The following is a 25,786-nucleotide window of genomic DNA, read 5'->3' as shown; positions in this document are numbered from 1 at the left end:
TACATTCGGTATGTTTTATTCTCCTACAACATGTGACAGTGATTGTGTATAATGTCCTTAAACATTTATGAGGGTAATAAAGTATAAGTATGGCAGACATTCCTAACAAACATGTATTCTAGTTCTTACAATGATAACTATGAGTTCATCAGTATGCCTACCATAGCAAATGTTGTGTCTATGCGACTGTTTTAACGTCACATCTTTTACTTTGTCATTCATTAGTAGCGGTTGTCAGTGATTAGCACACTCGCTTCTCACCTAGGCGACCTAGGTTCGACTCCCGGCCTTGGCGCATGTGAGTTTCCCCCACAACACAAGACAATACTCTCGCGCTAACATCATGCCAATGAGAGTTATTGAAATGTTTTAATACCTTGTGTAACAATCATGTAAAAAATTTTTTTTTAACTGCAAGTGGCGTAGCTCTTGTATTGTTTTTAAGCAGTAATGCTCCTTCATTTGTTGTGCCGCAGTTACGTAATGTTTCTTACATTGTTGTCCACAGGTTTAGTCTAGTTTGTTACGTTGTTGTTCATCGATGACGTCATGATTCTTACAGTGTTGTTTACTTTATGAGCAAAGTAATTATTTATTTAGGTACCAAACAAATACCATAACAATATTATAATCATTTTAGAGATTCTATCATAGTAACAAAAACAAGACGAGTTTTTGGTTTTCAGCTTTTATTTCTGTTTTTTCTTCAAAATATAACGTTCAAGTTACTGCATAGAAATATCATCATATCATCATGGAAATTATGAATTGGTTTCATATGATGAGTTTTCACTTATCACATATGAAACAATGATGGATATTTACAAATGTTTAAAAAGTTGCATCAGAATGAGAAACATGAACTGTATTTACAGCACTTATAGTGAACAATGGTTTAAAATACATCATGGCATAGTGCAAAGGAAGCAAACATTACACACATACATTACAACATTTACAATCAAGCATTTCAATTATTCAACAAAATCTCCAGCCTTTCCATTCAAACATTGTACTTCAAAAGTTAAACCTTAAAGATTTACACATCTTCTAAAGATTGTCTTTAAGTGTTTACATTTTGAAAACTTGGCAGTGACTAGCTTTTCACATGTATTCACCATACACTCCATACACTTATTGTTGCATCATAACGCCCCTCTTTCACGGCAACAGCAAAATCATTTACCCCCTCTATTCCATTTCTACTACTTCGAATGATTTCCATACCTTTTTTTGAACGATGGTAGGAGATAAAGTTACTGTTGATGCAAAATTTTGGTTAATCGATTTTGCATAAAAATTGGCCTGATTTTTTTCTCCCTCTTTTTATGAAATACAACAGTTGCATTCAATCTTTCTTTTAAACAACATAAATATGGCAGTGAATTTTAGCACATCATTCTCAGTCATTCACACAATTACCCCAGTAGAGCATCATTTCAGTTTCAAAAGCATCAACATTCATATCCTCTGCACCAAGAAATAACAAAGTTGACATAGAATAGGGTATACTGTACAAAGATTTTTGATTCCCTTAAAATTCTTAGTCACACTTAGACAACATGACTGATATGCTATATTTGTACCAAACTAAAGCCGAAAGTTTTACACTATACCCTACAAAATGCCTGTGACTATATTTTCACTGAATAAGAAACAAATAACTACATTTTTTCGCCTCCATCTGATATAGTGTTAACGCCAAAAGTTCCTAAGTGACTTCAAATACAGAAGCTGTTAGGACCTTTTTGCATTAACTTATATCAGTACCTGAGAGAAACTTCGAACATAACATACATTCCAGTATTATTGGCTTCCATTGGTAAATGCTTCATTATTTTTTTGCTTGAAATTAGGCTCTGTCTTCCAACAATTATTTCAGAACTATATGTGTCATTAAATGCTTATTTTGAACTTGCTACATGTACTTTGATAATGACATTTTGAAATACTAAATAATAGGAACATTGTCAGTTACTTTCATCTGCTTTAAAGCCTACAGCTATTTTCTGAAAAATATACCAGGAACATGCATTACCATCTTTCTTCAATTCTGCTTTAAAAGCAGTTAAACCAATCAAATTTACAAACATTCATCATAAACCAATCAAAAACAAAGTAATAAAAAGCAAAATTCATTCATCATCCAATCAAATTCCTTCCAGCTATTTGCCCCATCCAATCAGAAGGCAAGTTTCTTCATGAGGAGGTAGACATGGGAATCCACTTCAAAACCATGTAAATTGTTGGCATCTCCCTGTAATCTCATCAGCAGGCCACCGAACGACACATACGCAGCTCTGAAATATACAAATGCAAATACTTTTGAGACTATATCATCAACATACAAGTTATTGGTTTGTTCATTCCAATGTTTTTCACATTGTCTCAGTCAAGAAGATTTTTTGGTGCCTCAATTTGTTCAGCTATTTGTCAGAATCTTTTTGTAGTGTTGCATTCAGAACCTGGAAGCCACTAGGAAATAGACCATTATTAGTGGAATAATCAGGAAGCGTAATGTTTGACATACATCGTCAATTGATATGAAAGGTATTGAAGTGTGTTGCATTCTTTTAACCAACAAGATAAACTCAAAACAGGATATAATATCTAAAACACAAATGTCATATATTAACATACAAAACAAAGCCAAAATATGGATGAGGATGCCAAGTTGGTGAATATAAATGAAAAGAGTAAGAAAACTGGCTCAAAAAACAAGATGTCTTATTACAGTGTGTCAACTCATTTTATGATTTAACTCAGATTTTAATATATAACATCAAATGTATTTGAAAACAGATGGCAGCTTCATTCTCTCCACACTTTTGGGTCCTCAATCACGTCCTGATTCCTGTAGCTTTCAATCTACTTTAATCCTTCTTTTCCTTTATCATGTTGTTGTCTTAAATCAACTTCATATCTGAATCTTCTTCACCAATTTATATCATTCATGTATCAGTACTTCCAAAATTCCTTCAACTCAGGTGTAATTTGTTCAGTTCCTTAATCCTCATCAATATATTCTATAATCTGTCATTTCTCCTAAACTGCCTTGCCTAATCTTCATCCTTCTTGTTAGGTGTCCTCCTTTATTCCTCCTCCTACTCCTTAATTCCTTCCTCTCCCAAATCCATCCTACTCCTTAATTCCTCCTCCTACTCCATAACTCATCCTACTTCTTCATTAATCCTACACCTTCCTCCTCTTTTATTCCTCCTCCTACCATATTTATTCTCCTCCTACTCCAAATCCCCCCTCACAAATACCTTCTTTCTAATCCTATTTCTTCTACAAGTTCTTCATTCTCCTCTTCGATTGTATGATCATTTTCCCCCTCTACTTCTTTTGTTGTTCCTAAACTCGGTCTTCTTTCTTCTTATTTTAAATGCTATTAATCTTTTTTCTTCCCATGTTCTTATACTCATCTTGCAATTCCATTACTTTATATACCTCATTGATCTCAATTTCAATTGCTCCTTCATTGTATCTTTATCATCCTCCAAAACAGTCTTGAATCTTGGTTCTGTTTCTGTGTATCTTTTCTTGAAATATTAGCTGTGTCTCCTTCATGATAGACATTAAACATGGTTTGTTACCATAAATTGCAACAGATCCTTCCGTATATATTTACACAAAAATGTGTATGATTCAAGATTACTAAATATATTTATTTATTCTTTTCCAGTTATAAAATTGCCTTTATTTTGGAATAACTTCTTAAAAGCTCCTTGATAATATCTTCAATTGAACTTATTATTTGTTTACAATGCAAATAGCACATAATTTCAACAAATTTTTTACACTTTTCCCCAATCATAATAAATCATTTCATCCAATGGCAGTCCTTTCAAACAGTATAGTATGGCTATACATCAGATCCCAACAAATAACATACAAAACATATAATGAAACATTTATGAAACTTAATAACAAAGTTGCTTCAAAATTGTGAGGTTCTTTTATGGTGTTTCTGTATTTTTCACAAGGTTTCTTCTTTACGAAACCATTATGTGATTATATGAAAAACTTTCACAAGATAATATAAAAATGAACGTTTCCATTTTATATCATTCAGTGAAGTTTTAAATATGCCACATATCAGGAACTGAATCACATTTTTTTGCTAAAAATAGAACCCCACAAAACAAAAGCAAATAACAGTAAGCTGTGAATAAACGATGTATGGGCAAACGAATGCAACACATCATGTGTACCATTTAAGTCAGTACATATTGTAAAATATGACTCAAGTCCGCACATGTCAAACATACGCCCCTTGTGACGATTAATGTTATATATTTTGTTCTGAACTAGGAATAAATAACATAACACATGCAAACAATAGGCCAAGATGGCTTAGCACTACTCTAAGAAAAGCCAAATATGACAAAATGTAAATATTAAATAGACAATACAAACAAGGTAACTGTATTATGCATTCATTTCTTCCATACATCCATTTATTGCTACATTATTCTCCAATGAAATCAGAGGTGGAATTAGCTTTAAGCGGAATGATTTATGATAAAAGAAAGAAGTACAACAAGGTTCTCTTTTACTGTAGAAGATAGAAATCATACTAAGTCATAGTAATAAATCAAACTTGTCAATGGCACAGACCCTTAAGATATACATGCATGTTTACAAAATTTAGCGAAAAAGTATGGTTTCCATGTTATCAAAAAGTTTCTTGGTAATTTCACATTGTGATATCTATACCCATGTATTCTTGAAAGTCAGCCATTCTTTGCCAATTAAGCCATATTTTGTCAATTTTTGCCATATTTTGCCAATTTCAGCCAAATTTTGTAAATCTTTACCATGTTGCACAGAAATTCAGACGTTATTATTTCCAATTTTAGCCTTGTTCTGTAGAATTTTAGCCATGTTTTTCTGGAGTATGGGAAGTGGTTGTTCATTTCCCTTGACAACCAGCTAACCACACTGCCATGAAACATCGCCATAGCAACATAATATCCGTGTTCAAAAAATCTCTTTTTTTTCTGTTTCTCTTGAAAGTAATCCAACTTTGCTGTATAACTGCCATAACATAACAGTTTGCCATTTAGTAAGTAGATCAGAAAAGAGATGATTTTCATTTATATTTTAGAACTGTACTTATTTTAGAGCCAGTTAAAAATGTGCAGGATTGTTTAAGAGCCAGTAACCACACCGCACTAGTTTTAGAGCCAGTGTTTTAGAGCCAGTAAACTAATATACACTTGTTTTAGAGCCAGTAACTTAACTGCAGAGTAGATGGATGGAGGAATGAATGAACATGAATGCATGATACAAGTGACTAAACAAAAATATGGTTAAGACAAAAAGAACATAAACACATGTATACAGTATATGTGGTCTTATTTTTTTCTGAGTTTGTATAAATTATCCTTGAAATGAGGTCTATGAAATGTGATATTTAATTACTAGTTCCTAACCATAGCAACAGATTATAATTATATCTAAAATAATTTCTACTTCTATTTTACTGATTTTATATAATGAAAATAGCATTCTTTTATAAAAACAACTGATCAATTGACTGTCTTCGTTTTAAATTGTTATTAATGAATGTTTTATTTGAAGGCTTAGTATTTTGAATAATATAAAAACATTTATTTTTAAATAAAAATTAAGACCACATTTAATCAGCACTTCATGCAGCCCTGTGATCCTGTAAAGAAAATATTTATTACATTATCAATGCAAAATACACATACCTTAATAGCCTTCCAATATTAAAATATTGATTTCATAACCTAAAGTGTATTGATTTAAGTATCATATTTTATATCCATAAAAGACTTACTGAAGCCAAAAATAGACAAACCACAATCAAAGATGATAGTTTCAAAGTATTTCATGTGACTATTAAACTAAATACAGTCTTAAATCATGTGCCAAAAATAATATTCATTTGACTTGCAGAGATAAGATTGCAGAAGTACTGCGCAATACGTTTAAGCGGTTCAGACCAGCTTTGTTATAAAGCCTAAGATTTGCTTTAAGATGGAAAACATAAACTTAAAAATCTAAGCTAAAGTTTTTCAATGTCTTCTGAAACTAGCGGAACAAAGCCTTCTATAAGCAAGCCTTCTAAACAAGCTATAGATTACAAGTACATTTTTTTTGTTACAAAAGAATATAAAACACAAATTAGCTACAAAGTCTATACACTTGCAAAATCCAAAATAGAGCAAATAAAAAAATATATATCTTATATGCTTAAACATGCAGATAAATGTGATTAACTAAGGCCGCAATTAATTAATTGTTTGTTTGGACTCAAAAATACCCAGGTCAGTAAAGTTTTTATAGCCCCTCTGACATTCATATTTTAATTTTGTTCATTTTTCATTCAGGAATTATGTGGTTAAAAGGTAAAGAAAAAGAAACAAGAACCAACATGCCTACCCACGCCTCAAAATGTTGGTAGGAAAAAAACACCAAACAAACAAATTATTTATCAAATGTGGCCTAATACAAATTAAAAAGGTTACAAAGGGGTTACACCATCACAACACATTAATGTCTGGTTATACTTTCATTAGCATGCACCAAGGTTAAGGTTGTTACTCCGGTTGCTAGGTATTTTACTGGTTACTATGGCAACTACAACAGATGGTTTCCATGGCAACGTCTCATACCAGATTATGCATTTACAGACAACAATCTCGCAGTGCAAGTGCATATCTGATACGGACGTTACATAGGATTTATTTTGCCACTTAAAGCGCATGCATTCCTGAAAATGGCAATGTTAGGAATAAGAAAAGTTACAGAAGCAAGCTTTGCAAATCTGAAATCTTACGACTCTATTTATGAAGCTGGCATATATAGCCCTGCAGATTTTACACCATAGCCACTTGAGCACATGTTTCATCATTCTTTAAAATATGGACAATTATATGTATGAATATATATATATATAGATTTGCTCCCCATTTTTAGAAAATATGGATTTCAGATTTGCAGTTGAACTAAACAATTAGTAAGAAACACAAGTTACATAAATTTACAATACAGATAAAGGACCTACTATAAAAGGCGATGATTGCTCACAATTATTATTTTTTTCTAATGAATACAATACCATATTGATAATGGCCATACATTCTGTATGACAAACAAAAATCAAATAGATTTTCATCATTTTGGACCAAAGAATGTTTTTTTTTGTAAGGCAAAAAATACTGAATGTAACATCAAAACCTTGCATTTTTATCAGTCAATGATATTGCTAAAATTTGTTTACCCATGAAGTAACACCGCGATTGTTGGATTGCATGACTAAATTTGATCAAGATCAAATTTCTACAAGGTATAAAACAGTCCTTTATTCAGCGTTATGAATAGACAATTAGATCAAAACACTCATTTTACGATTAAAATATTTTCTTAATTGGAATTGAAAATAGATAGATACCCCATGAAGATTTTTTTTTCAAAACAAATATTTCGAAACAAAGGCTTTAGAAACGTAAAACCTTTATCATACTTTGTATTTTGTTAATTAAGGATATTTTTTGGTTAGTTAAAATTAGGTTAATGCTTAGTTAAAATGTATTAGCTATTACAAGAATTAAGCAACTCTATGGGAAATTAGCAAAATGTTAAAAATTAACAAACAGAGGCAAAGAAATTTCTACAATTCTAGCAACAAAAGGCTTACAATATTGACAATTCAGTTGTTATGGTGAATTGGTAAAACATAATGAAAGAATTATTATATATTACAGAGGAGAAATTTTGATTTTTTTTACAAACTCACCATACAAAAACAAAATAATATAAAAGCATGCACTATGTAGGGGTACATAAACACATGTGACTATAGAACTAGCTATATTATTAATCTAAAAAATACAATGATAGATACAAAATACTGAGAGAAAAAATCTATGATTACTATACAGAAAATGTTATTTTTATATAATGACAATGTATTTAAACATTACATTATAAAAAAAATTAAATTCTTTTGCACATTTTTTCATATACCAACAAGATGAATATATTTCTGAAAAGGTTTTATCATGAAAAGCTTGTCATTTGCTGAAGGTCACATTCAGACCCCTGAATATGATAGTATGTATTATTTTCAAAGGAAGGCTTGAGGTATGTGTATTTTGATACAATAAGCAAAAATTTCATAAAAATTCTGCCACCAAGGAAATTTCTGAAAATGAATGAAACGCATATGATCAGCAAAGTCATTCTGAAAGAAAGAAACATGTTTTTTGGCAAACTCTGCAGCACCCATAAATAAACTTGATTGAAGTTTTGCAAATTAAGATGATCTATTTCTAATTTTTTAATAAGTAGGTTGTGATAATATAACTGTTGTTTAAAATGACATGAAACTGTAGACATAAACCTGTCTTAAATAGCAAAATATTTAAGATGGCCATAAAAAGGCTCTTACTTTTCCCCTTTCTATTTACAGTTTTCCATTTACAATCAAATTAAGAAAATACTATAAGCACATGACTTTGTAGTCCTCAATTCTCCTTATATCTGCTACAACTTCAAATTTCTATCTCTGCACACTTAAAATTTTCAAAACTCCTTGAAATCAAACCTTAAGCGGAAATTAAAAGCCTCTTTATGTAATGTATACAAGGCATATAGTGGTCACATGCCAGTCCTTGTCATCTCTGATCTTAGGCAGATTTTCAAGTGCATATTAGCATAGCAAGACATAGTGAAATATGCATGTAAATTCATTTAAAAATTAAAGTTGTTATATCCATCCTGGGCTGAGTCCTCACAATTCTTAACATTCAACCTTACTTTTCCTATGGAGAAATAGTCAAATATGCCAGGAAAAATACTCACTCAACTCTTTAAAAGGACAATAAAGGACTTCAAGTATAGTGTACATTTCCTTTCTAATGAACTCAGACCTTTTTTCCCATACTAGGTGCAGACTATTCATGTACCCAAATATCTCTCCACGGGACAATATAACACTTGACAAGTTTACCTTAAACCCACAGGTTGATCAATTTTTATGGGCTAAAATCAATGATTATTGATTGAATCTTGTAAAAGCCTGGCTTGCCACGTATTACCTCTCATATTAGAGACAAACATATTTGCTGACAATGTTATAGGACTGGGCTTGTCATAACGTGTCAACTTCAAGTCTGGATAAGAATGTATTGAACGATCTCTAGGAAATTTTCTAGTTGTCTCCCTTTTTCAGTGAAAACATTACTTTCTCTTTCTTTTTCAAGAAAAAGTAATAAAAAAAGTTTTAAGAGTTGCAAATTGTGTAAGAAATCTAAGGTAGTTAGTTGCAATACCAAATATTAAACTTCTACCATTTCAGGGGAAAAATACATACTTTAAATCAGAACCTATATTGAAACACCATGAATAAATCGAATTCAAATATTTGTAATTAACTAATGAATATTAGACAATTGGTTGTTAAAATGATGTAAATATGTCCATAAAAATAAATTTACTAAAACATTAATGCTCTGGTATTTCTACAGAATGGTAATATTTGTTTTCCTGTTCCTTTCCCCACTCTTACACAGGTAATCTTGCTGAGGGTAATCTATTTTACACTGGAATACAGTTCAAAAGGCATAAAACGCAAAAAAATACAAATTCTTTGTGCACACAACGCGTAATTAACGCAATTATTTCACTGATGGGGAAAAATACCCCCTTCTCACGCAAAAAAAGTCTACATTAACTCGAAAAAAGCAAACAAGCGAATGCCAGCATTTAACATTCTGACGATCATGTATAAACCCTGACGATCATGTATAAACCTGAGTAGTCTTGTACCTTGGCTTACGTCCCAAGTCAATTACAGAATGACAAGCGGAATAGTTGTTTGCTAACCCTCTATATTCCATAAATTGTGCAGTATTTCCAATAATTTACTGATCTTTTCAATGAAATACTATGAGGCAACTTCTGATAACAAAGCACTGGGTGGGTTATGATTGTAAAATAAAACGATCTATATTTACAATGTGATCATTCGGTCTTTGTAAACTTAAATACAGGCCGGGGTATGAATATTGAATCTTCCAAAACTTCCGTATAGATTTTTCTTCGTTATAAGCCAGCAGTGATAACACTATTTGAACCAATATTTCCAAGTTTTGAGGAAGCTAACTGAATTTTTTTTTGTCTGAACCTACGACAAAAGAAGGAAATAGCATTAACAAGGAAATATATGTATTGTATGATCACTATTGTTTAATACATTGCTGATTGTTTGTTCACGAAACCTGTTATGTTTGTCCTTAAATGGATAACTTCAAACTTCCGTATATATATAGAGAGATCTAAACAATTTCATCAGAGGATATATTTGGTTGATTATCAATTTAAAGAAAGAATGAATAAGTACAGAGTCCAAAAAAGAAGATATACGCACCTAGCCTGGCTACTTAATTTTTCATATGACAAGTTTGAATATATGCCAAGATTGTATGTGTATGAAAGCCGTACCATTTATCCTGACCAGACGCCCACTGACATAGCCTGCTTTAAAATCATAAGATATGAACAAATGTAAATAAACCATCCTACCGTACTTTGTAATAATCACATGACCGATTTCATATATTTATATAACGCTGATGTAATATTGGAGATAAATGGTGTATATCAGATGTCTGTGTTATCAGAATATCATATTAGGCTTACTTCATACTAATATATTCACATAACTTTCAGAAATGATAAAGTTACATTAAGTTTGACATGAAATATTTCTAGTGTAGGTTTAGCATGATTTCAATCCCCTATGAAAAATCATTGATAACAACTCTGATAAAATTCTCCCATGTAACATGAAATATGCATGTTGAAGCTTGTACATTGCTGACATATTTTTTTTTGAATCTACATTCCAGTGGTATGAGTTTGAATTTTAAAATAGCTTTCACAAAAATCCATTGAAGTTTTTTTCCATACATACATAGCCACATAAAAAAAACACATTCTTAAAGTACATAGTATATGTTTTAAAAAAATCCTATGTCAATATTAAGTTTCAACAAAATCTATCCATTTTAAAATATTCCACTGGGTTTTACATTACAGTATGTTCTAAAGCCTAAACATGTTATTGTTATGATCTCCAATGAAATCCTGTCTATTGCGACATACAATGTTCAATTCCTGGAAAAGAAACGGGCATAGCCACTTAAGAATTCTTCCAACTTCATACCGAAGTGTTTCCTGTCATGACAATAACCAGAATTATGGTACTCTTTAACACTTACACCCTTCAAATGCAATAACTTATTTCTATAGCGCTATTTTCCCTACTCGATAGATTATGAAATGTAATCATTTTACAGTGCCTGTTAAAGAGGAGAAACTTAATTTCAAAATTCAAACTTTGAATTCTGACTGATCCATTAATAATCTATGAACAAAGCTGACACTTTAAGCCTTGGGCACTTTCAGTTCCTTAGCAAAGACATTCAAAAAATAAGAGATTGCAATTTCATGATAACTGTCTGCTATTTTTTCTTTCCTAAATGCAATATTTCCATCTCTGTTCATTGTTCTAGTTTCCTGCATCTCGCTGCCACAATGGCCAGTCCATTGGTTGAATACAATGGTACAACATCAACAATGAAGCATTTTCATTGCGCTTCTTATGTCATTTTTTTCTGTTCATCTCCGATACATGAATCATCTCCTGGCATCGAGCAATCTCAGCTCCCTTTGGTAAGTACACATCACAGGATAGTCTTTTTTCTTTTCCAGAATGGTACTGCCATCAAACCCCTATCTCCTTAAGTTGATTTTCTCTGGTAATAAAATATTTCACACCTGAAACTCCTTAGTAGTGGCAGACAAGACCTCTTTTCTGGGATGGTGCCCACTGTATCCCTCACTCACAAAGCTGAAATTCTCTGGTAATAAAAGATACCACCAGCTGTGTTCACAAGAAATTTCAGTGTAAACACAGAATGGTACCCTCTACTACACCGAGACATCCTTCATCATCATCATCTTCATCAACATCATCATCATCCAGACCCCCATCCTGCAGGTGTCCAATAATTGCCTATCTTTCTTCAACCAATTACTCCATCTTCAATCTTTCATCTCCTTGCTGCAATGTTACAGCTACCTTCTATCGCCTCACTCACTCTTCAGTTAGATCACAAATTGATTAAGTTCTATGTTGATCATGCCTCAATGAAGCAGGCAGTCTCTTTGCCAGTGCTTGTGTCTATTTACAGAAATAACAGGAAAGTTAACCTGATTGGCTTCAACTCTGGACCCCTGGTCAGGGATGCAGACACCTATACCATTAGTTCCAGTTCAAACTACATCCATTCCAAGGCCTACTACCATCAGTCCTTCATCTGTTTCTTGTATGTTTTTCCCCCCAAGTCTACCCCAAATATCATTCGCTTAAATAATTTGTACTTTCGTTCAGATACATACCTTGCATTTTTCCTCTTTATGGTAAAATTTATTATTATTTAAATTATTCACATACGTAATTATCTGGTAACCAATCCAGTCCTTTTGCTTGTATCAACTTATCCCGAAATCCCAGAGAATGAGATGAGTTCTAATCCTGCACATTATATCATTTATTATTTTATTATAAAGCAAATTTCATATTCTTTTCATATTATGTGTCACTGGTTCAAGATCAAATGACGTCATTAATTCATGATGTGGTTTTATTTCGTTTTTCTTCCGCATCATATGACCACTTCTTCTCCTATATAAGAGGTTGTGTGGTCATATTTTCCTATTGTTCTATATGTATTGAAACTCCTACTTTTCAGTAAGCACCCATTTACTATAGCTTCTATTCAATTCTCATACATTGATCTTTCATCATGATTATAAATGTGCAGTATTGTCACTCGGCACTTACATACAATCTAGAGTGATGGTAATAACTGTGTTGTCCTGATTTATATTTGGTCAACATTTCATCCAATATTTTTGATAAAAATAATGATAAAAGATGAACTGTAAGAGTAACAATTAACCAATACTCAGTAGTGCACTGACAATTAATGCAGATCCTCCCCAAATGACCTTAATATCCACTGTTTTTTAGTACTTAAGGTATAACTTATATAAGTTACTGCTTAATGTAAAAAGGTTAGATATAATCCTAATCAATGTTGATGCATATTTCATTAATACTCACAAACAAAACACTTACTTTTACCTTAGTGAATTTAACACTCACAAGAACCTGCGTTACCTAGAAAATGAGCAACGAGCCATACATATTACCCTGTATATTCCGTTATCCTCAAACGAATCAAGCACAAAAAATCCAGAAAATATGCACAAGCACTGACAGTGGGTTCAAGATTGACATACTCATAACTGGGTGATAGACTACAGCTGATGAGCCCGTGCATGCTGATATGCCTAGGTTGGCTGCCAGGTAAAAACCACTACTGAAAGCTACCGTTCTTTATTGTCGGAGAGTGTATTAACATAATTAACATAGCTTAGGAAGCGTTATCTAAGTTTGCTTTGTCAATTATCTGTAAACATGTCATGAGATATTTAGATATTGTTTGTAAAATAATGATGGTACACTTATGTTACATTATTTTTTTTATTTAAATGGCTGCACATGCAAAGCAAATAGCCAAGCAAATAACTGATAGCAAAGTAGTGTTTGGAACCTCATACTAAACAATTGTATTGTGATAACAAAGACTATTTTAATTACACTTCAACATGATTTGGTAACAGCAGATGTCACTTGTATTGACTTGAACATTTGCAACATGTTTGGACCAGCCCAAGAAAAACCTGAACAAAGTGAGGAAATTCCTAGTTCCTAGAAGATTGATACCCCCCAGTGCAATACAGGAGATTTACCTGGAAAACACACTAGTATATTAACACAGAAACATGGTTTCTGGCATGTGATTTTTTCCTTCTTTCATTGACATAATTTTCTAAAACAATTCTTGGAGGAATTAAGTAAGCTTATGTTACAGACATCATTAACCCTTTATTGCATTGTGTTGTACACCTAGTCAAGCACGGCAAAAATTTGGAGCATAATTATTTTACCTACTTAAAAAACGTTTGGTACATCAGGCAAGAAAATTTTGATATTTTACAAAGTTCTACCAAAATGTTCTGAACAATTAATTACATTAAGTCTTTAAATGAGAGAAGATACAAGTATACAAGAGGAAACACAACTTTTGGCACCAAAACCGGTTTAGCAGTAGGCATGTCCTCAAGATTAGCAGATGAATCCCACATGGTTGGGTTAATCAAGTTTCTCTCCAAGAAACCATCATTGCTGCTCGATTTAATCAGATACATATGAAACAAAGACACCTTAGCTATTTATTTATGTGAATATCAGTGCTACTACAATTATCATCTTCATATACATATAACTATACTAGTTACCCAGACTTTCTTTCAGCCATTTTTTTTCACCAAAAAGTGTTCAGACATGATGGTCATACACAACTGAGGATTTTTGAAACTGCAGCTCTAACACATTTGCAATTGTAATACTTTTATTAAACTGACAAGAAACACAATAAGTATAGATAATTTTGTTTGTTTTCAATTAATATACTTTATTTATGGTCATTGTTTACACATATAAAATAACACTGCTTATACGGACAAGTTTGTTACATGGTTAAAGTTGCTTTGTAAAAGTTAAAATTATTCTGGAGACATTTCTTTCCCTTACTGTTTTTAGGGGCGAAAGACAGAATATTTTCATCAGAAAGTGGGATAATATATATCACAACAGGGTCTAATGTCATTGCAGAGTTTGCCAAATAACTAACAAGACAACAATCTTACCTGTAGCGTTTTCATGCATCTAAGATGGGTCCCGTCAGTAATGTTACTTCTTGTGTTGTTTTGGTTATAGCATTTTGCAAGTTTGGGTAACAAGCATTTTTATTTTCCTGAGTTAGGCAGTCATTTCAAAGGACATTTTATAACAATGTGACTTCCTCATGTCAGCTTTTTCATTTATTGGTATTTTAAATTCTGCATTTTCGACCCAAAGATACAAAACTTGTAAAAGGCGTCCAAGACAAATCAATATAGTAAACTCTTTAATTTGTACCCTTAATTTGACCATTTTCAGCAGGGGAACCATTTTACAGCCTGTCCCTTTAAAGGAATAATGACTTCTTCCAAAATGAGTAGTTGCAAAATGCTATACCCCAACATGACATGGTGTGAGCTGCAAGCTTATCATTACGGACATAATCAATGTATAATATAAGAATATGTGACAGGCATGCTTGTGCATCTTGTAAGCACCTGCTTAGGAATATGACCAGATATAATTGGATAGGTCTTATGTTAATAACAGATTTGTCAACACATAACCAGCCCTACATTTATTTATGTATAGAAATGCGTTCAACAGACAAACAATTACTTCCATGTGCCACTTCAATCACAGAAGGTGAATCATACTCAGTAAATATGACTAGAGTAAATATGCTTCACCAGTTTTTCAGAACTGTGCTCATTATTGATTCTTGTTGAAATACATGAATACATTTCATTGCATAATGAAGCATACCTTCTACCTAAACAAATACATATTCTGTCATATTCCTAAATGCAACTAACTATAAACACCACAAACAGAAACACACACACACACACACACACACAAAGATATAACATTGTAGAAACTATTTTTGCAGTAAATTTCCTTATTTCAAGAGATCTATTAAATAAGCATATAAAATAATTCAGATTCAGCATGTGTAGCACTTATATATGAACAATGCATAAACATAAATTTACCAGTCAATACATGCTTTAATAATATTAAAAAGGAACCTTATCAATTTCCAAGCATGATATAAAAAACTGAATTTTTACTGTATATACTAATTGATTTTTTGAATAATAAAAAAGTTCAATTATTATATCATGGAAAAGTTGACGTGCATGGACGTGTCTCATTACTTACAGTCGTGAAGAGTCTGTGCTGGCTTCATCTCCGTCCAGACGGTAAACCTTGCCGTACATCACATACTCAAAACTGTCAGCACGCGAAGGGCCTGCATCTGTCGGATTGAATTCATTGTCGGCGGGAGTGCCATCTTCGTTAAGTGTCGTTGCTATGACCATTCGAAACTTGTCCGCTGTGAAAAAAAAGCAAACGTTCCATTGTTGCTAACCTTATGTTTCTTTTCTTTCTTTTTTCGTACAGGTAATCTCTGCCTTGTTCATCGTTCTTGGTAGCTGCCTCTAATTTACAACCCATTTTCATAATAATTATCTTCAGAAAACTTAAGGCTTATTAGTGACACATCACTCCTTTATAATTTACTTCCTTTCGTAAATGGTATTTTAGCTTTATGTTCCTGTCACTACACGCCCATCATGGTCACAGTTCAGAATTGTTTTAGTATCGCCACTTCCCTACTCATTCACAACTTACTACATTATCATTTATTCAACATCAAAGTTTCTAGTTCATTCCCATTTAAATATAATACTAAAAGCAAACACCATTGAATATTTTTTTTCCTTACAGATGGCAAAATAAACTCTTAAGTGGTAAATATTAATAAAAACAAAGCTTGTTAAACTCTGTGTTCCCAGTAGAGGTAAACCAAGCGACTAATCTACCTTAGGAACAGGTAAGTATACTTATATACATACCGGGACTACATGTTCTAACTCGTTACTACACTGACTCAGTGACGAGGCTTAAATCTTGCGAGATAATTTTCGCAGGTGGGTGAATACGACAAAAGAGGGACTGTTGCAAAAGCTATTAACTGGCTGTAAATGCAAGCCTTGTAAACTGTTTGATTTTAACTGTGTTTAGTCAATAGCAAAGTTTTCCAATTTAAGCGCTTTATCTGTGAAATACTTAAATCTGAGATAGCATACTATTTCATTGAATGAAATTTTCTATTATATAGTTTAACAATACGTAGGTACAAGACTTATATTGATTTAGCAAGACTTGAACAGAATGTCACAATGATTTTAATCTTTAATTTGCTTTCCAATATTTCCATTGTTTTTCTGTTCAAACAAGATCTTGAACTAACATGATAGGGAATAGTGAAGTCTTTACAAGAGCTTATCGTACAGAAATTTGTATTCTAAAAGAATAAACAAACTGGATAATTTTTAAACATTCCTTTTTTCGATTATTTGAAATCATAACTTGGTTTTCCAAACCTACATAAGTAAATTACATAAGTTACTAAAAATACCCAAACCATTTTCTACAAACATGCTAAGTGTTTGGCTTATGTCATTTTCCGTGAATTATATTATAATGCCAAGACATTGCCGAAAACCCAAATCTTAGAACAACCTTACACATTTCCATATGTTTGTAATTCTCTGGTGAGAATGTGAAGATAGATTCTCTCAATTACAAACTACAGGTAAAATGGGAATATGATGTGTAATACACTGCAGTACATGAAGCTCTCAGATTAAAATAGAATATTTATTTGGAGAGATAAGGAATACAAAAAACAAAAGTTTATCAAAATCCTTACAGGCGCTTCGGTTAAACAAATGATTTTTTCTACAAAATGTACTTTATTACCAGAGATTCCAGATAAAAATTATGACATAATTTGTTCAAAAATATATTTTCGCTTTTTTGAACATATGTGTGTTTTATTGTATAAGATACATTGAGAAATCGGTCAGAACAAACAGACTGAAGAAGCAATTTGCAGCATTTGTAACAAACCTGAAGATGAACCCAGGCCCTGGCAAGACAAAACATTAGTTTTAACAAAATGTATGTAAATCTTAAATCCTTACCTAAGTCCATGGGGTAAATCTGAGTGTTCACATCGAGTATCAAGTCCATCTTGAACGACTCACTCTCGCAGAACAGCCGAGAAACTGAAAATACACAATATAAAACAAACCTAAATGGAGGTGGTCACTTGTAAGTTGTAACATTGACTGAGTATGTGTTGGTTGAGTTCGTGGAAAAATCATATGGACTGGCCTCTCATGTTCTCAGCCAAGAGGTGAGTGGTTGGATCCCTCTGGTGACATTTTATAACAGGCACAAGCACGCACGGTGGCCTCCATGACGGAAACATGACTCAGCATCATTCCCACCCGATAAAAACTGTCTTTGAACTAAATCAAGCTCTTAACTTGTTAAAACTTAAATGTTGAAGGAAAACTAGCTTATATTTCAGCCTTCAAACTTAATGTTGAATAATCACAAGGGTGTTATTGTTTAAAACTCTCATTTCTTTAGATCCTGGTTTACTAGGACACTTTTAGAGTGAGTTTCGTTGAACATACAAATGGGTCAAAATATAACTAACAAAGATCTAAAACCAGTTCAACATTGAATGTGTAGCATAAGAAATTACCTTGAAACTACATAGTAGTAACTACGCATTAAACAGATGTTCTAATGATAAAACATTGAAACAAGGGAAAGAAATCTCACAAAATCATACCAAGACAATCTCTTTTTAACAGACATGAGATTTTTTTGTTTTTCTTCTTAATTTTTTTTTTTCCCTTCCTCGTTGTCATTTTTTTTTAATGCATGTCATATATTATGTGCAAAAAGTTAGGCATTTAGGCACAAAAGAAATACATAACTAAAGAAAGATAAGGATCATGTCTTTGTCACAGAACAGCTTTAAATTGTGATAGATCACAGAGTATAAAAAACTAAGATTTACAGCATCGAAATTAATATCAAATATTAGCTATAAATGTGTATCAAATCTGGTCAATAAATAATCAAAATATGAAAAGAAACCTGATTGACAACAAGAGTCTATCAAAAGTGTGTTTTTTTAACAAGAGAAGTGCAATAAGAAAATTATTGACTACAGACTATTTAAACATTTATAAATATTTCCCTATAGATTCTCTTAACAATCTATATTAGCTCCGATATTTGCTGATAAATACCATTTATCCCTCTATATCGAAATGATTGTTGATTATCAATATTGACAAAATGTACATGTTCAGGCATAGACCTGGAAGAGTCTAAATTATTAAAGGTGTTCTCCAAGGGTTGCTGTGAAAGTCAACATTATAATACAAACAAACAGTGCCAACTTATTGCTCTTTGAACATGTTAAAACCAATTTCACATAAAATATGAAACAGTTAAAAATTTAAAAAAAATGTACCCTATTATAACTAATAAGATAAAAATGGTTAAAGCTTTATTATATTACTTAAACAAAAACAGCTCATTGAAAATTAAGAATGGTAAGGAAGACAATTTCTAATAGACGTGTCAGGTTGTAAACCCAAGATATCAAAGCCTACAAGTTTTCCGTTCTCCAATGGGCACACAAGTATGTACAAGTTAAGGAATTTTTCCAATTATTGATCGAATAAATGAGCCCACCTTGGCTTGATCGATAAATCACATGAAATCCTGAATTGCTATGCACAGGGACATTGTATCAGACCTTTTCAACATACTGAATTATTTACAATGTCTTTTACAATGATAAGATTTGAATTTACAACTCTTGTAAAGGTTTAGTGGAATACTTGAATACTCTAGGCTCTTAAAGTTAATGTAACTTACAGAGAAACATCTATTCAGTTTCAATTTCAATCTTAGGTATTAATGAGTCGTTCTCTATTTAATGTTATTTAAAGGAGCTCTTCATAAATTAAAAAAAAATTTTGTCTAATATTACCCTTAAAGTTTGCTGGATCAAATAATTCTTGGCCAGGTAAAAAATGATTACTAGGTACATGTATCAAATTTAATCTCCACTGTAATCTAACTGAATAAAAGTTTATAATTTATGATATTCACAATATATATTACCATTTATACTACGTGCATTATCAAGGAAATTTAGGTCAAATGTCCAAGCACGCTCACATATATCTTTCAATTTCATATCTCAAAATTCAGGATATGTGGCTAATTAGCTTTAATATAAACTTTATAAGTTTTGGAAAGAAGTACTATATTTAAGTTTATACATGTTTGTACTGTGGCAAGAGTATTGACTTGTCTAGTGGTGTTGGTATTGACTCACTTTGACATGACATTTTACTCTCCTATAATTAATAAATCTCTCAGCAATACCAATCTAGGCTTAACTCTATTTTACTTATAATTTGAAGTACATTTCTGTATTAGTTTTTATAACAAATCAAAATACATGAAACATACAATCAAGCAAAAATATATTGCAAAAGTCATGTCTCTCTTAAACTTGGCCAATTGCAAACAAATCTGTAAGGCAAACATACAAGTATATGCATTAATTTTACTTTTCAACAGATAAAGACTGACCCGAGGGCTTGTCGAATCTGAATCATTGACAGGCATGAGGTCAGACAAAAAGATAAAACCCGACATATATAATAAGTAAAAGATAAAGATGAGATAAGAGGCGGTTAACTTATATCTGATAAAACAAAAGGTGATTAGATAAAATTGTTGAAATATGGTAATATTACATACCAACATTGGCAAAACATTTAAGAGAAATGGTTTGATAATTTTGTCAGATAATAATTAGACTCCTTGCACTGTATGACAATGACTATGTTCTCATTAAAAATCATTGCCTATTAAAAATCATTTTGTATGAAGTGAAAAATATTATTTTTTTATATTCCAAAGAAAAATATGTTATAACATGTTGTAATGTTTGTGCTAACCCTAGTATCACATTCAGTAAACTGTGTCCAAAATATTTAAGACTAAGTAATTTAATTTGCAAGCTTTCTTTAAATTTATTTCATTCATGACAATAAAGAATACCTTTGTTACAGTGAACCCTATTCAGTTTAATTCAATAAAATTGGAACTATTTCAAAAATGTCATGAGAATAGTCCAAACGTTTCGAATGCACAATGGTCTGCTTTTGTATGGTATCACAACAGTCATCAAAACTATTGTATAAACATAAGTCTAAAACAAGACAGTGGTTAAATTAAAACAATGCAATATCTATTATGTCCATTCATGCATTCAATTCCTTTATTGTATTTGCCTACAAATAATTGATCCTAATGAGCCAAGTATTAGCTTTTCCTAGCAACCATTACTTCAAGACAAAACATGTTCTTCATAATGCACGAAGAGCAAATTTTCAGAAATCAATAGCAAAAGTAGAGAACTTCAAGGAAACAGGGTGCCATTGTACCCATTTTGCATATTTCAAAATACCATTCAAGCAGGTCAATATTGATAAAAGCAAGGAAGTTGACAGTGTTCCAAGAAACATGTTAAAACTTGATAACCCATTTTCAACTCATGACATCAAGTCAATGTACTGAAAGGTTAAACCATACAAATGATGAAAACACTGAAAACAATCACTACATTGCAACAACATATCAGTAATGTATCCCATCAATCATGCCAATACAAACAAATTAAAATCAAATTGAATTCACGCTGCCTGTACAAGCATGCTTCAGTGCATGTCATGAATTGAACAGCATGGATCCAAGTACGAGAGAAATTCTCTTACCTTACTGCTGCACTTCTTCATCAATACCATTATCTAGTAGCTCTGCAAGAGTCAACATCCAACGAAGGTCTTGGTACTTCTGTCTGATCTTAGGCATTTTAACTTGAAGGAATCTACTAGCACAACCTTAAGTCTGCAAGATGGTATATAGCTAGACTAAGGTGTGCTTGTCACAACCCAAAGCTCAACACTGAATGACTGATTACCCTTACCTACCATGCTTAGTTATGTGCAGGCAATCTATGATCAGCCAATGGGATGACAGAGTAAGGTGACATGTCTAAACTTGGGGCAAAAGACCGGTAAACTTTACAACCAATACACCACACAGATTAGGATCAATATTCAATACAAAAGGATATACAAGGCTTAACTGGTTACAACTTAATAAGTTCATGATATATGAATAAAAAGAAATGTAATTCAAAGCACTATAAAATGGAATAGTATGACTATGCAGGTTAAACAATTTCAGCATTTAAGACCAATGCTATGGGCAATGGAACACAAATTACAAAAAAAAACACTTTGTATACGTTAATTGTGCAACATTTGATGACTAAAATCGAAAAACTTTTCTTAAGCATATTAGACAACTACATTTCCTTACCTCTATCAAACTTCTTGCCATCTGGATCGATGTCTTTTACATCAAAAATATCCTCAAACAGCACTCCTGCCATTTCACTTTGAGTTTAAGGTCACAGAAAAACGTCAAAACTTTCAATATCTACTTCAAATAAATGAACTCTATGGTTGTCATTTGGTTAAAAAGGGTCAGGGGAAGGGGTTCGCTTTAAATTACATTAAAACTTTACATCTATTTAAATAATATAAATCAAAAACAGAACAAAAGCATGTCAAAACACGAATACATTTTAAACCGGAAGTGAATAATGAACGTGCTACCTCAGCTTTAAAGAGTATTCAATCCAAATAACTCAACAGGCTACACTCTACTAATACTTTTCCAGGGTATTTCGTGCTGAAGCATTCTTCAACTCGACTTCTATAAACTATTACAACATTTATAGTTTGAGAAAGAAGTGTAGTGAACAAAACTATTTCAAATTATTAAGCACTCAATTTTTTATATATAAATTTCTCAGTTGGCACGGGGTTTAAAGGGGTAAATTGGGTCTTTAAACACCGGATAATCCCCGACGGACGGATAATGATTGACAAAAATTACACCCGTTTAGACTAGCACTCTAGAAAAATGGCCGAATATAGCATTCGAATGATTTTTGTCTTGATGACTTAAACATCTCTGACCAAAACAAACTTTTTACAAAGGGTTGAGATTTTGCATTTGTCTATGTATCTTGCAATGATTACTTGGTGTCAGTTTACTCTTCAGTCCATCTATAGATATCATTTGTATACGAAATGCATAATTATATAGGATTTGTCTTATATTATTTGTCAAATAGAACAAACTAATTCGATGAACATGTCCATATTTGAAAAACAATGAATACAACAATCATCGAATTAAATGTTCTCACGACAAGTTTGACTTGATATACATGTGTCATGTGCAAAAAACACACACTGACTATTCACATATTGTTTGAGTTGTTTCTTTTAACAACCTTATAAAAAAAACTCTTATTCAAACTTTTATGCAACAGATAATAACCAAAGAAGTAATGCAATAATGACCATAAACTTAATCTGACGTGGAGAGATACATGTATGAGATAATAGAGATGGTTGTCTAGAGATAGATACCCTAATTGGAGTTTTAACTCACAAACATACGTCTAATGATGAAGCGTACAGATAAGATAACATTCCAATTAACAATTACAATGTCAAATGGATTATGCACACCAATAGCTCAAGGTTTTAAACATTTCGAACCTAATTGAATATTATCTTCTCCGAGACTAGCAACGAAGACATAAGTCATTATATCCCATTCTGACTATACTTATATCATTGTTGAAGAAATCCCTCTGTACCCAGATACTAATTGAAGTTTCCTTTGTTTTACATGATAATATATACTGTGTTTTGCTTTATGAATCTCCGCCCTGGGAGACAACCTTAGTAAGCAGTTTTCTTGCAGAAGTACTGAAATAAGCAATTTACTTTAGACAAAGGATATCTGACTGAATTGCACATTTATAAATCACTTAGAGGTTGACATCATGCAACATGCGACTCAATAAATGCAGATTTAACCTTGTAATTTCAAAGTTGATTTATTGCAACGAGTTCTTTGAAAATTTGGACTGTGTTGCACAAACATACCTCTACTTGTTTCATCTTAGGTTTAGCGTTGCTTAACTTACGCCAACCACGGTCTGTACATCTACGACCCGATCCCCCACCACTCTCCATCGGTGTTTGATCACGCGGATATATACAACAGTTGTTAATGGTGCAAACTTGGCCTTGTTTGAACTAATATATATGTGAGGTGTACGTAATACGGCGCCGCCTAGAAACTAATCCAATGGTGTGAGATTCAGTGAGGGTATCAATCTTGTTAGGTTGTTGATCATAGTGCATAGATTCTTTAACGTGCACCAGTGTATAGGACTGTCAGACGGGAACCATGTTTAACGTCCCTCCCGGAAGACTTTGTTACTTTGTTAGTCCTGAGTCCGGGGGTCGGACTTAAGACACCTGGATTGACAAGCAAATGTCTTACCACGCCACCACATATACCGGCACACTACTATATAATGATATGCATTGTAATACCAGCTATATATTCATGACAGTCCAATCTCGCAACTACACCGGCTGTAGTTAATTGAATGGTACTCGTAGTCCTTGCCATGATAAAGTAATTTATATCCTGTATAGTTTTACAAGGCAATGTTTCGTAACCGCATTGGCGTAGCAAAAATAAATGTTGATTTATGGGCAGAAACGAAGATTATAAACGTTTTTTGTAGCTCATAATATACAACCATAGGCGTATTATAGCAGCCCTGTTAAACGTTTTGACAGTGGCAACGTTAGATGAATAAAAATGCTCTTTAAATTATGTTTGAATTTGACAAACTTGTTTCCAACTACTTTTTTTTTAAAATTGCGTTTAAAACTTTAAATGGATAAGTACAAAACAGTATCCAATAAAGGCGAAAGGGGGGGGGGTCTTATTTTCTTATTTGTACAAAGTAAGTAACAAGGCCACGTGCAAGTCTTCCAACGCTGTGTTTACTGTCTACTGTAAGTGTTGTTATGGATACATTTAAGTTTGAAAAACCGATTACAGCCTGTACCAGATATAGAGACATTAACTGAACTTGTCATTTGTACATGATACAAGGGTCTAGACCAACGGCCATGACATCAAATACCAGATACCAGAGAAGGCGATAGGACAGGTATTGAAGAATAGGCTTCGGACGCACCGTCCGTACGGCGTCAACACAAGATACTGTTATGATAACGCTGCTTGTTACGGGGAAACAGCGTCAAGCGGGTTGACCAACCTGATATCACGGCATATAGACGTCTCTTAGATTGCGTTCTCCTTCCCTTGTCAAGCACCGCCCCTGTGTTTTATAGAGTCTATCGGGACTCACCAGTGTTGTACTGTGTACACATATCTCCCCCATCCTGTGACAGGCCCTATAGATTTTACCATGTGCATACTTAATTAATCACTTAAATGGAAGAGTTCATTGAGTCTCTAACGTAGGGTGTTGCAGAGTGGTACATTTTTGTTCAAAGGACAACTTACGGTTTAGGGATATATGTTTTATACATTAAATTGGTCCCAACTCTTCAAAATAATCAAATCATCAGTAAACCCATTAAATATTGACAAGCGCATTATTTATATTGTATATTCGATTGAAAATTTGACAGCAGCTCAGCATATACTATAACTTGAGCACGCGTAGCACGTGCATTGGTCATATTTTGTTAAGCAATCGTCAATTTTGCCGGGTATGTGTCTCTCGGAACTTATGTCCAGCTGTACCTATCTCCATTTGATTTACCGTTAATTAAAAATCGGTGCGGCCCAATTAAGCCCCTGAAGTTTTTATCAAAGTAAGACAATACATTTACCGAAACTGCTTAGCATTTAGATGAACACACGAGAAAGGTAAAGATGGGGCGTCAATGCCTCTCCGTTTCATGGGTATTGCTTATGTTAGTTTTAGGGTTATTTGTTGGGAAAACGTCGCAAAATACGAGGAATAAAAGACAAATCCAACCGGAACTGTGAGTATATCCTTTACTTGCTATTATATTAGAAATTATTGTAAATAATTATAAATGATTGCATATTAATTGTACTTATGTGTAAGAAATAACTTGATTGTTTAGACGCACAAAACGA

General features: G+C 32.7%; 2 protein-coding genes across 2 annotated transcripts in view; one reads left to right on the top strand and one right to left on the bottom strand.

The window, feature by feature from the left end:
• Positions 1 to 672: 672 nt before the first annotated feature.
• Positions 673 to 22,363, bottom strand: LOC128234244 (DNA-directed RNA polymerases I, II, and III subunit RPABC3-like). The gene is made up of 4 exons (XM_052948354.1): positions 22,085 to 22,363; positions 17,794 to 17,877; positions 15,962 to 16,136; positions 673 to 2,300 (listed from the first exon to the last, which is right to left on the bottom strand). The coding sequence occupies exons 1-4, from the start codon at positions 22,155 to 22,157 to the stop codon at positions 2,183 to 2,185; spliced, it is 450 nt and encodes a 149-aa protein (XP_052804314.1). The 5' UTR covers positions 22,158 to 22,363; the 3' UTR covers positions 673 to 2,182.
• A 3,192-nt stretch (positions 22,364 to 25,555) lies between these two features.
• Positions 25,556 to 25,786, top strand: part of LOC128235945 (cubilin-like) — a 103,844-nt gene continuing 103,613 nt past the window's right edge. Inside the window, exon 1 of the mRNA XM_052950732.1 lies at positions 25,556 to 25,668. Within this exon, the coding sequence (XP_052806692.1) occupies positions 25,556 to 25,668 (113 nt within the window). The remainder of the gene's footprint in view (positions 25,669 to 25,786) is intronic.

This window comes from Mya arenaria, chromosome 5 (genome assembly GCF_026914265.1).
Source record: "Mya arenaria isolate MELC-2E11 chromosome 5, ASM2691426v1".
Taxonomy (NCBI): domain Eukaryota; kingdom Metazoa; phylum Mollusca; class Bivalvia; order Myida; family Myidae; genus Mya; species Mya arenaria.
This window is presented reverse-complemented; position numbering and strand designations above follow the sequence as displayed.